This window comes from Peromyscus leucopus, chromosome 3 (assembly GCF_004664715.2).
Source record: "Peromyscus leucopus breed LL Stock chromosome 3, UCI_PerLeu_2.1, whole genome shotgun sequence".
Taxonomy (NCBI): Eukaryota; Metazoa; Chordata; class Mammalia; order Rodentia; family Cricetidae; genus Peromyscus; species Peromyscus leucopus.
Genome location: NC_051065.1, coordinates 133,765,513 through 133,780,587, shown reverse-complemented (window position 1 = coordinate 133,780,587; position 15,075 = coordinate 133,765,513). Strand labels below are relative to the sequence as shown.

Genomic DNA, 15,075 nt, shown 5'->3' with positions numbered 1-15,075 from the left:
GCATCAGTGTGGCTGAGCCCAAATGTGAATGTCCAGTACTGCCTTGGTCAGTGTTAAGTCCTACTCTCTAGCCCAGATCACTGCTGGTTTCATTCACTTCAAACAGGTGACATAAACCTCCTTCACAGTCTTCCCATAGGGTGGACCCTCTCTCACCCCTAAGACTCTGATTGGGTGTTTAGTTTTCTGAATTACTCTTTTCTAAATTTTTTACATGATTAAATCATATTGCCCTTTAAATTGTCACTTAAATGTCATCTGTCACCAGGGGCCTTCCTTGACCACCTCATTTAATGAAATCTCCCTCTCTGCAACCATACTTATTACTCTGCCATTGTTAGGCTCATTCATACATTTAATTCTTCTCTCCTCACTCATTTGCAAGAACCAGGAGAACAAGGAATTACCAAATCTGGTTTTGTTGTGTTTAACTTATTGCTACGTTTCCAATCCTAGCCACTGTTTTTCCTATGTAGTGTGTGTAACCCACAAAAGCTGAGGCATCCTCATAAGTATCTGCTGTGAAAAGCTACCTTTAGGACTTAAAGATGTTGAAAGAGTTTCATGGCCCTCAAAACAAAAATACTGACAATCTCTTTTCATGTCATTGCCACCTTCACCACGTGAAGATTCTTTACTAAAACAAACAAACAAACAAAAAACCAAAAAAACACAAAACCTTATGTTTAAAAGTGTGCCACATAAGATCATTGCTCAATGTGCCACTGTAACAAGAGATTTTAAATATAGAAAAGGTGATGATGTTACAAATTTTAAACATATATAAACAAAAAAGGTCAAACCTAGCAAATTATAACTAGATATTTATGCATTTAAATATCAGGAGTTTGTGTTTTTTAGTTAACCCCAAGTGCTTGGTATTTAATTTTACTTTTAATGTTTTTGAATTATAACCTTTCTTTATATTGAGAATTCAAACATGTACAATGAAATTGGATCATTTCTACCCAAGTTCCCCTCTTCCAGACCTCCCCAAGCCCCTTAACATGTTCTCCTCCCAACTTTATATCTCTATATACTTTTTATGACCCATTGAGTCTGATTAGTACTGCCATGTGTACATGAGTGTGAGACCATATACTGGAGCACTGGAAACCTACCAACAGCTGCATTCTCCAAAAGGAATGATTCAAACCCCCAGTAATTATGCACTGCTAATTGCTCCTCAATTGGGATGTGATGTGGAGAGAATCTACCCCATCGATGCTGAGATTTTGGTTAGCTTGAACTTGTATGGATCTCATGCAGTAATCATGGCTGCTTTGAGTTCAGGAAGGCAACAGGCATGTGATGTCCAGAAAACAGCATTTCACAGCTTGGCACTCCATCCTTAACTCTCACATTATTTTAGGCTCCTCTCTCTGGTGTTCCCTGAGTCCAGGTGGTGGGGCATGGTTGATAAAGATGATCCATTTAGGGCTGAACAATCGCTCTCTTTTTCTGAGTATTTCCCAGCATCTGTGTATGTGTCAGGGTGCTCACAACTGCAAATACCACTAGCTCCAAATTCCTCTTCTGGTTTCTGCGCGCGCGCGCGCGCACACACACACACACACCATAGACTCACACAGACATACACATAAAAATTCATTAAAGGCGTACATTTTAACAGTTAATGAACTACCCCAATTGAATTCTACTTGTCTTTCTGCTTCAGATCTTCTTTTTGTTAACTGTACGCATTAAAGAAGCAACATTTCCTTCTGTTTCACTTATATATAATTATTCATGTGACGTGCAGCACAAAGACTCACTCTGGACTGTGGGAACAGATGGATTACAGCCTTCAGTGTGTGGAGTTTTCAAATAGCGTTTAGTTTGGTGACTTGAATCACTTAAGGTTTTATCATTTTCTTGGTGAGTTAATTATCTCTTCTTTCAAATTAACCACATGTAATCAGTGTCAGGAAATTCAGAGTCAAGATCTATTGCAAAGGTACTTGTGATATTTGTAAAAATGGAAAGGAAAATAAAAGCTTAATGTCAACCAATAGAGTAATTCCCTACATGTGGGAAGCTGAAGGATAAAATATATAAGAAAAAAAATCATTTTGAAATTAGTGGACATGTCTGCTTTAGCATGACATATACCTGGGACCAGATGGTTTCTAGGGACTTATAGAATTTTAACACAAGCAAAATGCACAGGAAGCAACTGTGTTTTCAGACATGAATTTCTTTAAGCCTAGAGATGAATATTTTTGAAAATAATAGTGTATAGTCTAGTTATTTTAACAGAAAAGGGCAGAGATCAGAGCTTAATGATAATAAGTTAACCAGAAACTTCAGAACACAGCATTGGCAGAAGTAAGATAGGCAGGCTGGGAGCTGTACATCTGCACAGGAGCATTTAGTTACTATTTATAACCAGGTATTCTACCACAACCTGCAAGGAAATGTGAGATGAATATAGCCTTCAAAAGCTGAGCAAAACTGAAGAGCAGAAATTCTGACCATGAACACTTACCAGATGTTTGATAAATTAACCAGATGTTTGATAAGTGGCATACCGGGAATAAGTCTACTGAAGATTATCTACAGATAGATACTGTTCTAAACCTGACCGAACATATCATACAAGGAAATCTCAAAAAGTTCAGACTGGATTGCCTGTAATTAACCCTCCTACTGAACACATTGATTCATTCAATATTGAAGAGCTAAGAGGATGCTCTCAACAGTGTAGTATTCCTAATGTCTAATGGTTGTTAACTAGAAAATGGTCTTGGGTATTATCTAGCATGCAATCAATTTACAAAACTATAATTGATTATCAGAAAAATATAGCTACAGACTATATTGGAGTAATAGTTAATTTAATTTCAGATATTTAAAAAGCAGACAATGAATTCAATGCAGCAACACTAAGGAAAAAATAAGAAAACTTCACAAATCCAATTTGTAAAGTTATTCCATACATATAAGTAGTAGAAAGAATTGTGAAAATAAGCTAGGGACTTCATCCTTTGATTTCATGTACATTCAGAAGTTAATATAAAGCATAACAATGACTTTAAGATAGGCAAAGTAACAAAATCAGAATAGAATATATGACCTAGAGCACTGGTTAGAAGATCAATAGGTGCATCACAAAGATACAGAGACGATTAGTGAAGAAAGAATTTTCTGCAAATGACTACTCCTGTGGTGTAGAAAACACCTAATAATGGTAGGAAAGAAGGATAGGACAAAAACGTTGATGCGGGCCTCCACCACAGGCAGAACTAAGATGGATCTTCTAAGTGTGAAATCTAGGACTAAACGGCTTCCTTAGAATGAATGTTAGGCTAGACAGAGAGGGATAGACACAGAGAGAGATACACACAGAGAGAGACAGACAGACAGAGATAAAGAAACAGAGGTTGAGCTAAAGTTTAAAATTGTTTATCAAAACACATTAATTCAGATCTAAATATGGAAGACATTCTGGGAAAATGTGTGCAAGATATTTATATAACAAAACCACTGTTTCAGTGTCAGTAACAATACAAATGAATATAAATAATCCAGTCAAAAAGGTAGTCACCAGACAATCAGATGCCTTATGAAAGATACAGCATATGAAAAATTATCCACATGTTAAGTAAGTGAAAATTTTGAACCAATATCAGCAATTAGAAAATATAGCACCAAAAAGATGGACAAAATCGATTAAAATTGTTAAGAATGTGTTTCAACCAGAATTCTCACAATATCCATGTAAGAATGTGAAACTTTACAGGCACCTCTGGAAACAGATACTTTTCTTCCACATGTACACAAGTGGCCCAAACCACCAGATATTAGATTCATCTGTAGAGAAAGAAAATAAAACAATTAAAAAGCTTCCATGTGTAGATTCCTGGGACTTTGATTTATAATGCCTCTCAAAAAGGAAATAACTCATACAGCCACCATAGAAGAGATTACATAGGGAAATTGTAGTGTATTCATACAAGAGAATAATAGCCACTGATTATAAAGAATGGACTATTGACACATTCAACAATATAGATAATTTCAGAATCATTTTTGAGCAAAAGTAGCCATAAATAAAGGATTATACTAATCCAGAGTGAAAGAAATCAACCCTGTGCTTACCTCTGGCAACAAGGAAAAAATTGTTTTGTACATTGATAGGAGTGCATGCAGTTGCTAGTAGGCAAATTCGTTTGTCAAAATTCATTGAACTGATTCCCTGCATTTTTTATGTAAATTCTGCTTCCTGAGAGACAGCATGGGGGAGTGGCACTGCTCAGTATTAGAGGAGGAAGTTAACTAGAACAACACATCTCAGGGTCTTTTATTATTGAGGGGAAAAACAGTAACAAACAGAAGAATCTAGACATGTCATAAAAGTCATCTGGACATGTCAATATTTTCATCTTATAGATGATGGCAACTTCCGCCTCTCCAGTCATCTGATATTTCTCATACTCTCCTTGGACGTTTTGGCTGATTTAAGATGAGCTGGATTGTTGTTTGGGAGAGGCAAGGGTCAAAAGCAGATGCAGAAATGGTCATGTAACAGATATTGTCCTCTTGGTGGACTGTGCTCTGAATGGTTTCATTGGGCTGAGAGCATCATGATAAACTACCCAGAAGTCAGCCTCCATGTCCTAGACTGAGGTCCCTGTTTCAGGTGGTGCATTTAAGAAAGTGATCAGGGATGTGTTCATTCCAAATCCAAGTGAACTCTGTTACCCAGGGATAAACTGAGATCTTTGTGAAGTTAGGCAAAGGGTTAACTTTGGTGGCACTTTGGCTAACTTTGAACACTGGTGGAACCACTCTAAGAAGATGAAATCTGGTCTTTGTTGTGCCTTTCCTTCACAGACCTACTTGCTTCTTCACTGACTTGTAAAGTAAGAACTTGAAAACAAGACTGCTCCCCTCATATTGAGTTACAAGACACACATTGTCTGCCCTGGAGGAGACAGATGTTTTGCCCACAAAAATGAAATATTTTTAAAGCAGCAATGATAAGAGAGCAGAAAAATGCAAATTACCTGAAATAAACGTGGTTTTGTTTTTGTTTTCCACAAAGAATACACTGGCAGAAAATAAGCTGATAGAATATACTAGTTGTCCAGTATAAACCAAAACACAATTCCAAGAATAAAAAAAGCATGATTTTGTACTGTGCATTTATAACAATGTTAAAATTTTTTGTTCAATCTGTCTTTTCAGACTTTCTGGGGAAAAGAGAAGATACCTGTGGTTTTATCGTTTCTACTGCAATAATGAAAACTCCTCCCTTCCTCTGGTTTTGGGAAGCGCCCCTGGATGGGATGAAGGGACAGTTTCTGAAATGCATGTCATCTTGAGAAGGTGGACATTTTCTCACCCATTGGAATCTCTTGGTCTTTTGACTTCCAGGTAAGACTTATCATAAGAAAGTCTATGTTGATGTGTTAGGGACGTCTGAAAAGCAAGACTGCAATTAGTTACACAGCCATTCTGTTCCCAATTTCAGTAGCTATGGACATTAACTTCAGATAAATACAGCTGTGCATATAAATTTCAAGTTTTGATCTTAGAGATATTTTAAGTATCTTCACACTAAAGACAAAGCCTAATTAATGAAGCCTATAGTTTCTTCAGTGAGGAGTCCACTTTCTTTTAAAGAAAAACAGCTGGGGAAGCTGAGGCAGGAGAATTGCTGTCAATTCACTGCCAGCTGGCATACATAATGAGGTCTCATCTCAGAAATAAGATACCTGCACCATGGTCTCCACCTTTCCTTCTCACTAAAATATAAAATGAGTCAAAGCTCGGCATCACCACCCATGAAATTCTAGTCATTGTTGCTGAAGACTTAAAATAACAGCACGATTATTCCCCAATCATCCCCCAATTGACTAATGAAAGGGAAATTGGTCAAAGCCTGACAACAAGAACTGACAGAGAAGAAGAAATCATTGATGCAGCTTCTATTTTGTAAGGTAATTGTACGGAATATGCACAGACTAAAAGGGGAGCAACAGAAAGATAAATAACGCACTTTTAAAATGAGTAACAGATCTGACAAACACTTCTTCAAGAAAACTATACAAATATCCAATAAATCCACGAAAATATACTTAAGTTGATGTTATTGGCTACTGAGAAAACACACAATTGGAAGCCAAGAAAAACACATGAGATGCTTCTCTCACCAGAGTTGGCAATATCAAAGAGTATAAAGCTCTGATGAGGGTGCAGAGAAATCAGAACCTTGTTGTTGGAGTGGGGGAGGTATGCAAAGCAGGTGTAGGCATAAGGGGAACCCAGCTTGGCAGTTCTTTACATGTTGAACACTGAATTACAATACGACCCAGTAATTCCACCACCAATTTTATAGCAGAGATTAGCAAAAATTATGCCCAATCAAAACCCATACATAACTATTAAGAGCATCATAGATCACAAAATGCACAAAAATGTATAAGCAACCCAAATGCCCAACAATGAATAAATGAAAGGTGCTCTGTGTAATGTCATAATAAAAAGAAAAATACTGATAAATGTGACAAAGTGGGTGAACTTTGAAAACAGTATATTAAGTGAACGAAGCCACTAACCAAAGACCATATGTTGGATGCTCTCATTTGTATGAAATCTGCAGAATGGACAAATCTATAGAAGAGGGAAGACCATTAATGGTAATGGAGGTTGAGGGCAGGTTAGAGGGAATGGTTACAGGAGAGGTGTGTGTGTGTGTGTGTGTGTGTGTGTGTGTGTGTGTGTGTGTGTATTGTCTGTATGTAGTTATTATTACACAAAATAAAGTAAATTGAATGATATTTAAATTATATTTTGAGAAACACAGTTCTTCAGACTAGCAGGATGGCTCAGTGTGTAAAAATGCTTACTACCAAAGCTGATGGTCTAAATTTGATGTCTGGAACCCATGTAAATGTGGTAGAAGAGAACTGACTTCTGCAAGTTGTCCTCTGACCTTGATATGCATGAGATATCTCTTGGTACATGATCACAGAGGCATGCATGCTCACACGCACGCGCACGCACACACTTTCCAAAACCTTTAAAAGAAAAACACTGCTTTAAACTTTTAACAAAATAAAATGGGTGCACTGGCACATGCCTTTAATCCTCTCACACAGGAAACTAAAGCAGGAGGGTGCCATATGTGAAAGTCTAGCCTGAAGAGTAGCAGGCCAGCCTTAACTACATAGAAAGACTCTGTCAAAAATATACTTTAACCAGCAATACATTAAGTGAAAGACTATGCATCTATGAAAAATTTTGAAGTTTGATTTTTGGGCCAACATTCTACATCTTCCAAGCAGGCTGACTTCGTTAAGAATCACCTTAGTTTACACATTATCTGATGACTTTCAATGTCAATAATTTTCAACAAGTGCATGGGATATTATTCTAGAGATCTTTTTAGAGAAAAAAAATGCAATAATTCTGTTTACTGATGGAAAAACAGAGAATTTACTGAATTGATTTCTACATTCTCTGATCCTTAAAAATGAATCCTATGTCTTCTCTACCTAAATAGATCTTGAAAATCTATGTGACTCAAATTTTCAGTGTACAGGTCAGATTTTTAAATTAGTAACCCTTAGCATTATCTTCTTTAATGCCCACAATAACTCTAAGAAGTAAACATTATTTTTTTTCTAATCTTACATGCATGAACACTGAGGCTCACAGAGATCACTGTGACCCAGTATATCGAGGGGCTGAGAATCAAGTGTAGACATTTGTACCAACAGATGTTGCCCCCTGAACCTCAGCTGTACAGCTTCCCACATGTATTATTGACCTTTCTGCTGCTGTAACATTCAACTCCCTACCCCCCCCCCAAAAAAAAAACCACTTAGGTGATAAAGGGATTATTTTGTTTTACAGTTCCAAGGGCAATAGAATAATCCGTGGTGTGGAAGGTGTGAAGGAACTTGAGGCTGATCTGGCAGTTAAGAAGCAAGAGAGAACAGAAAGTAGGGATGGGCTTCAAAGCCTCAAAGCCTCAAAGCCTGCCCACAGTGACACAGCACTTCCTCTAGCAAGGCTCTGCAACCTTCCGAACACACACACACACACACACACACACACACACACACACACACACAACCAAGTGTTGAAGCACGTAAGCTTTAGAAGTTCAAAGCCTGTACTGCCAGATATTAGGCGGAACTCGGGGAGTCTTTCGGAGGAGGGGGGAACCAGAGGGGTCAAGGACACCACAAGAATACAGCCCACAGAATCACCTGACCAAGACCCAAGTGGACTCACAGAGATCAGAAAGCCTGTGTGGGTCTGACCTAAGTCCTCTGCATATATATTATGGTTGAGTAGCTTGGTGTTCTTATGGCACTCCTGACAGTAGGATCAGGGGCTGTCTCTGACTCTTTTGCCTGTCTTTCAGATCCTTTCCATCCTATTGGATTGCCTCATCCAGCCTTGATGTGAAAATATGTGCCTGGTCTTACTGTAGCTTGTTATACTGTATTTGGTTGATGTCCCTGGGAGGCCCCCTGTTTTCTTAGGATCTGGGGAAAGAGGATGTGGAGGGAAAAGATGGGGGGGGGAGACTATAGTCAGTATGTAATATAAGAGAGAAGAATAAAATACAAATAAATAATAAATAAATAAATAAAATCTTTTTTAAAAAGCCCGTTCTGCTCTTACAGAGGACATGGCTTTAGTTCCCAAGACATGCATATAGTGGCTCACCCCCATCTCTTACTCTAGTTCCATCGGGTCTGAGGCAATCTTTGGGGATCATGTCATATTGAAATCACAATACTACTTAAACACTCTGGGATTTTTTTTTCTAGTTGTGAACAGCAAAGGCTGTATTATCACACTCAGATGATTTCCTTTCACTCAGCAGTGTTCTCTGGAATCATCAGACAACAGTCAGAGATGAGCAGGATACTGTCAAAGCAGACCTGCTTATTAAGCTGCATTTTGGGAGCCTGGGGGAATCTTGCTCTGATTGCAGGTTTTCTAGCTCCTTATCATACACCAGATAAGGTCACTGGCAAGGTTGGCGAGTTTCCATTGTGAGCATCCTGTGACTCCCACTCTCAGTCTAACTGAACTGTTAAAAAACTTGAGGACAAGCTGTTTCCAGAAATGAGCCTTTTCCACAACTCTAAATTCAAAAGCTGACTTTTCTGAGAACAGTGTGTGCTTATTATCTGAGTTTCAAAGAACGAGTTCTTCGGAGTTCTGCTTCTTCTTCGCCCTTCTTTGAAGAGTCTGTTGTGGTGGTAGTTTAACTTCTTGAGAACTGGTTTACTCTAGTTTGAGTATGGAAGGGTTTAATACAGCTGTTTATTTCATCCTGCTGGAAGACTCTCTACTTCATTTGTGTTTATTCTAAGCAAGAGACTTGCTGACACTCCTGTACCTAGAGTGGGCCGCTGAGTGTTCTCATTTCCACCACTGAGTGACAGTCGAGTGCCTGCTGGGCACTGGTCCCTCCATTAGAGAAGGTGTAACTGCAAAGGCCTGGCCTAAGGTTAGTGGTTCTGGGTGAGTGGCTACTGATTTCCTGAACCCTGGTGCAGAAACACAAGGACTCAGTGAGAAACAGCAATTATCAGAAAAAATTAAGAGTCATTTTTAACAAAAAGGTTTAAAAAAGAAATTTAGAGCCAGGCAGTGGTGGCATATGCCTTTAATCTCAGCACTAGGAAGGCAGAGGCAGGTGGATCTCTCTGAGTTCAAAGTGAGCCTGGTGAGTGAGTTCCAGGACAGCCAAGGCTACACAGAGAAACCCTGTCTCAAAATTTTTTTAAAAAAATCAGAAAACTACAATAAAAGCTTAAATTAAATTCTGAAGAGCATCAAATCTTGCTACTCTCACATGATGTAAAATTATTGTTTTCGAGAAGAAAAGCCATATTAAATAAACCATGCCTCAGCTTTCAAAATCATTTCCCTTGGAGGGAGACTAAAATACTTGCACCAAGCCACTCTCTTGTTTATTGTACAGATAAATTTATACTAAAGTCAGTCTTGACTAGCAATGTAAGTAGGAAGAGTGGAATTCACAATAGTGAGACAATTAAAACTTCCATTATTTAGATGCCTAATTAAGTGATGATTTGTAGTGTTTACTTTTTCACTTTTCTATTTATGAAGCAAAAATATGTGCTATGCACTTAATCAAAGAGGAAAAAAATAAGCCACAGTGACTGTTGCTCAGAAAAACACACAGTTTGCAAGGAAAGGCTAGCACTAGGTGCCACCACAAGGTATGCCCTGTTAGACTTTAATTAAAGTAAGTAGTAAGTGCTCAATAAGCCCAAAGGAGAGAAAGCAAATTATGCCACAGAAAGTAAGGAACTGTCCACAGTGAAATTGAATCCTAACTCCAAGGCTTGCAAAGATTTCTTCAAGAATGGTAGCAAGTGTATGCCTATGAGGGTTCAGGGGGTAGTGGATATTTACTGCAAAAGAATTTGCATGGGACACAAAATTGAAAACATTGACCTAAGGAGGATTATGTGGAGCCTTGTGACCCAGGTAGGAAATATAGTCTCATTAAAACAGTCTCTGGAATTTTGTTGACAAATTTGTATTAAAAAGAATAATTCTAGCAACTATGTGAAAAATCTGTTTTAAAAAGGAGATGGAAGCAAGGATATTAGCTGGATGTCAGGGTTAAGAATATCCCACTAGCAAAATTCTTCTTGGCTTAGTTTTGGCAGCATTAGAGATCTACAGAGTCAACTTGCGAAATATTTCAGAAGAAGCCACAGAGTAAGGAGAGATAATGAAGAATTTAAGCTTAGACTAAGTGTTTGAAAATCCCATTGTGGACTAAGACAGGGGCCAGAGAAGAAATAGCAGATCAGAGCAGCATAAGTTGAAGGGCTTTGTTTACAACATAAAACCTTACATGGGATCTCTGGGACTGCCTGGTATGGAGTTCAGTTCAGAGAGCTGAAGCTTTGCAGAGAAAATAAACCTCAAAGAATAACAGGAGCCTTAAGATCTAAGACGGTAATGGAAGCCACAGAAGTAGAGAGATTTTTAAAAACCAAACAAACAGATGTTTAGAAAATAGGGGATAAAGCAGCTTTGTAAAAACAGCACAAAGTAAGAAAGGGCAGGGACAAAAAGGGAAGATCAGCCGAGTGATCAGAGGGAACCGAGAAAGGTGTTACAGCGTCACTACAAAGAAAAGCTCTAGAGAAACAGTAAATGGAATTAGGCCCTAAGCCGAGTAATGGAATTAGAAGAACCACCACTGTGCACAGTAAGGAAAATTCTTGCTTCTCAAGTACTTTTAGTTTTCTTTCTTAGTTAACCTATGAAAGCCCTACATGTTCATGAGGTGCCCTGTGACCTTTTTTATGACTTTATATTATAGATAGAATAAATTAAGCTAATTAATATATTTGACTTATCATTTTGTGGTGAGAATGTTTAAAATCTATATTTTTTGCATGATGAGAATATAGTTATTTGATTCTCAACTTTCTATTTAAGCCCATAGACCAGCTGTTCCTCAATCTGTGGGTTATGACCCCTTTGGGGCTAAATGACACTTTCACAGGGGTCTCCTAAAACCATCAAAAAACCACAGGTATTTATGTTATGATTCATAACAGTAGCAAAATTACAGTCATAAAGTAGCAACAAAAATTATTTTATGGTTGGGGTTCACCACAACGTGAGGAACTACATTAAAGGGTCACAGCATTGGAAGGTTGAGAACCACTGCCTATAAACTCTCAAACAGTATCTCTGTACAGTTTTCTTGTCTCTGAGTTAGGAATTCATTATCCCTGCTTATGGTTCATGGCTGGTCCAGTGCCCTAGTCTAGTTAGATAAATTATACTGCCTGCTATTTGCATTAGTCACTTTTCTGTTGCTGTGGTAAAATATTATGACCAAGCAACTTCAGGAAGAAATTGTTTGTTTTAGCTTATGGTACCAGAGGGGTAGAGAGTCCATCACAGCTAGGGAAGCATGACATGGTGACTGGAACAGGAAGCTGGCTCATCACATCGTCATCCATGCACATGAACCAGAGAGAGGGCGAGCAAGGAGTGGAGTGAGGATATACACCCTCAAGGCCTGTCCCCAGTGATGTGCGTCTTCCAGCAAGGCTCCATCCACCTCCTACAGGTTCCATAACCTCCCCAAATAATGCCACCAACTAGGGATCAATTCCATGGGGGCTACTGCTCATTCAAATTGCACCCTATTGTATGTCAACATTGATCCACTTAAAAATGTAATGAATTATAGAGCCAAGCTCGTCATTTGGTTTTATATGTGGACACAATAATTTCTAGTCCAAAGATCAAAAGGCCTTTCCAGAAGCATAGTAATGCCACTCTAGGTCTCTGAGTTTAGGGTTCTGGTTTCCATGTTAACAGATGTCCTTGGGAAAACTCCTTCAGCTCTGAGACTCAGAGTCTTCCAAGATAACATGAGGAGATTGCACTTGCTTTCCAAGTCTTCCTGGGGTCTGATATTCTGGAACCACACAAAACTCCTTGAAGGAACATGAATTATTCAGTATGTATAGGGTCTCAATCACCTTAAAGAACCCTTATTCATCATTTTTTTCCTGGAAGAGTATTTAAAAAAAAAAAAAGCTTGCCAGATCTTATCACTTTTCCTATTAGAAACAGAGCACAGATATTTATACTGGCATTTAACTTCCAAGCTGATGCCATGTGTCATCAGACTCCAAACCTATTGAAGAAGCACTGTTTCCTTATGATGATTCCTAATTCTAGCCTGACACCGGAGCTTTTAACCGTGAATAGCCTCGTGGCATTCTCCATGAGTTCATGCTGTGTATACTGAAGGCTTGACATTTCTTTTACACTTAAATTTGATCTCAGATTTCTTTGCTTTTTGGTTTACTCAAAGTTGCTTTTTCTTTTAAAGGCTGATATCTGTTGTGTTGTGTTTAGCTTTCAAATAGTGTTTTTAAAGTTTGAGCAAAATATTTTCCCTGTGTCTTCTCATGAATTAGAAAGGAGGGGGAAAGGTAAAGACAAGAGTGGGGATAAAATAATAAAAGAATAGAAATGACATAAAATAAGTCAAATGGAAAAAGTTAAAAGATATATTTTCCATTGAAGAATCATTTCATGAGTTTACCGGCTCTGTTGAAGATGGCCTGAGTCCCCATAATATTCTCACAGGCTGCTGAGGAAGAAAGGGATTGAAAGGTTTGGGAACAGAGAGAAAGAATGACTATTGGCTCTGAATATTGGATCACTCAAAGAGGTCCAGTGTAATCGGGTTTTTGTTGTTGTTGTTTTGTTTGTTTGTTTGTGTGGTTAGGTTTTAGACTTCAGACACTTCCTGTGGTGCTTTGAGTGAGCAATGCCCTCTCTGGTCCCAGGTGTTTGAACACTTGAATTCTATTTAGTGGAACTACTTGGGAAGGTATGCAACCTTTTGGAGGTGTGGCCTACCTAGAGGAAGGATGCCACTGTGGGCAGACTCTGACAGTCCATAGCCTCCCTCACCCTCTTTCGTTTCACCTCTTGCCCTCCACAGCCTGTGACAGTCAGATGTGATCTCTCAGTTTCCGGTGCCACTCTCCTGTTACCACGCCTCACCCACTGTTCTGGAATTTCTCTCTGTCAGCTAAAGTAAACTCTTCCTTTTATAATGCGCTCTTGTTTATGGGACTTTATCACCTGACAAACAGAAGCATGCCATAGATCTGGATCTTTATATTTCAAACCAGATTTCCATTTATGAGATTGTGAGGTCCTATTTTCTTGTTAATTATAAGGATGCTTCTTATAAATAAGTGAGATATGTCTGCCTGATGGATCTTCCATTAGTGCTTTTGTGAAGATCCACGCCATAAGCTTGAATGTCCATTCCTGAAAGAACTGGAAGCCTCAGGGGGGCTGTGATTATCTAAGAGTACCTCCCAGATGCCGATTGGCAAGGATTATGTATGTGTGTCAAGAAATCAAACCATTTGGAAATTCAGTATAACCTGGCTTGTGGAAAATTCCAAATAGGTTGCAGGTCTTCTGTTACATATGACATTTTGGTCTGTAAATATCAACCCAAAGCCAGACCCCACACAGGTAACCCTCTCCTCATTGAGGAACAAGCTACTGAGCAGGAAATGCCGGCAGCTAAATCCCTATAGAATGTTTAAATAATTTCAGACATCTCAGGGAAGAAAATGCCAGGATTTGCAGAACATGTTTGTTGATTGATCCACACCTGACTTCAGGGGCCATGAGAAAACAAGCATGCATTGTCCAGAGACCTATTATGACAGAACATTATTATAAATTAACTAAAAAACAGAATGCTCATTTTCCTTCACACAATGAGATTCTTTCTTAAAGGAGCATAATATTTGATGTTTATACTCATTCTGGTAATGAATCTATAGTTATTCACATATTTAAAATTAATTACCAGGATGGATACTACTTTAAAATGTATTTTTAGTAGGTTTGAAAAACTATGATTAGGTTAGAAATTTAAGGTTGTTTGTGAAACTTCCCTTAAAGTATTTGAATCAATAATCTTGATATCTTCCATCTCTTTATTAAGAATAATGGAGCAATATATACTAAATTTTTTCAAAAAGAAGGACATATGTTAAAAACAGTAATAGAAAAAAACACGTATAGTCCAAATATATTATATGTATGTGAGGAAATGTCTTAATGAAACTGATTACTCTGAATACTAAAAACCAGTATTACCCTATTGCGCTTTGAGATCATCAAATAACCCGTTGTTTTGCTTGGTGCCTGTATACAATCTACCAGGTGATCATAGTGTATTGAACTCATTTAGTTTTAGACATATATAGTATTTCCAATGCTCTGCATAACAGGTTTGCATGTACATCTCTCATTATACCCTTAGGATTAATTCTCAAACATTAAATTGCTACATTTAAAATAATCACGACTTAAAAGCATTTTTGTCTGTTTCATCTGAATACATGTCCTATATTGCCAGCACTGTGTGAAAGAGCCCTTGTTTTAGGAACATCAACAACACCACAAGCATCTCCTAAGGTGGCCCACTCTTCCTAAAATAGCCAAATGCAAACGATGTTTGGATATGCTTGAATGTCAAGTAAGTCCTTA

The 15,075-nt window shown here is 38.2% G+C and overlaps 1 protein-coding gene across 3 annotated transcripts in view; it reads left to right on the top strand.

Moving 5' to 3' along the window:
- Pik3c2g (phosphatidylinositol-4-phosphate 3-kinase catalytic subunit type 2 gamma) overlaps positions 1–15,075 on the top strand; it is a 347,375-nt gene that overhangs the window by 124,756 nt on the left and 207,544 nt on the right. For all 3 annotated transcript variants that reach the window (XM_037204039.1, XM_037204040.1, XM_028872205.2), the window contains one exon: positions 5,191–5,379. In XM_037204039.1, coding sequence (XP_037059934.1) covers positions 5,191–5,379 — 189 coding nt within the window. The remainder of the gene's footprint in view (positions 1–5,190; positions 5,380–15,075) is intronic.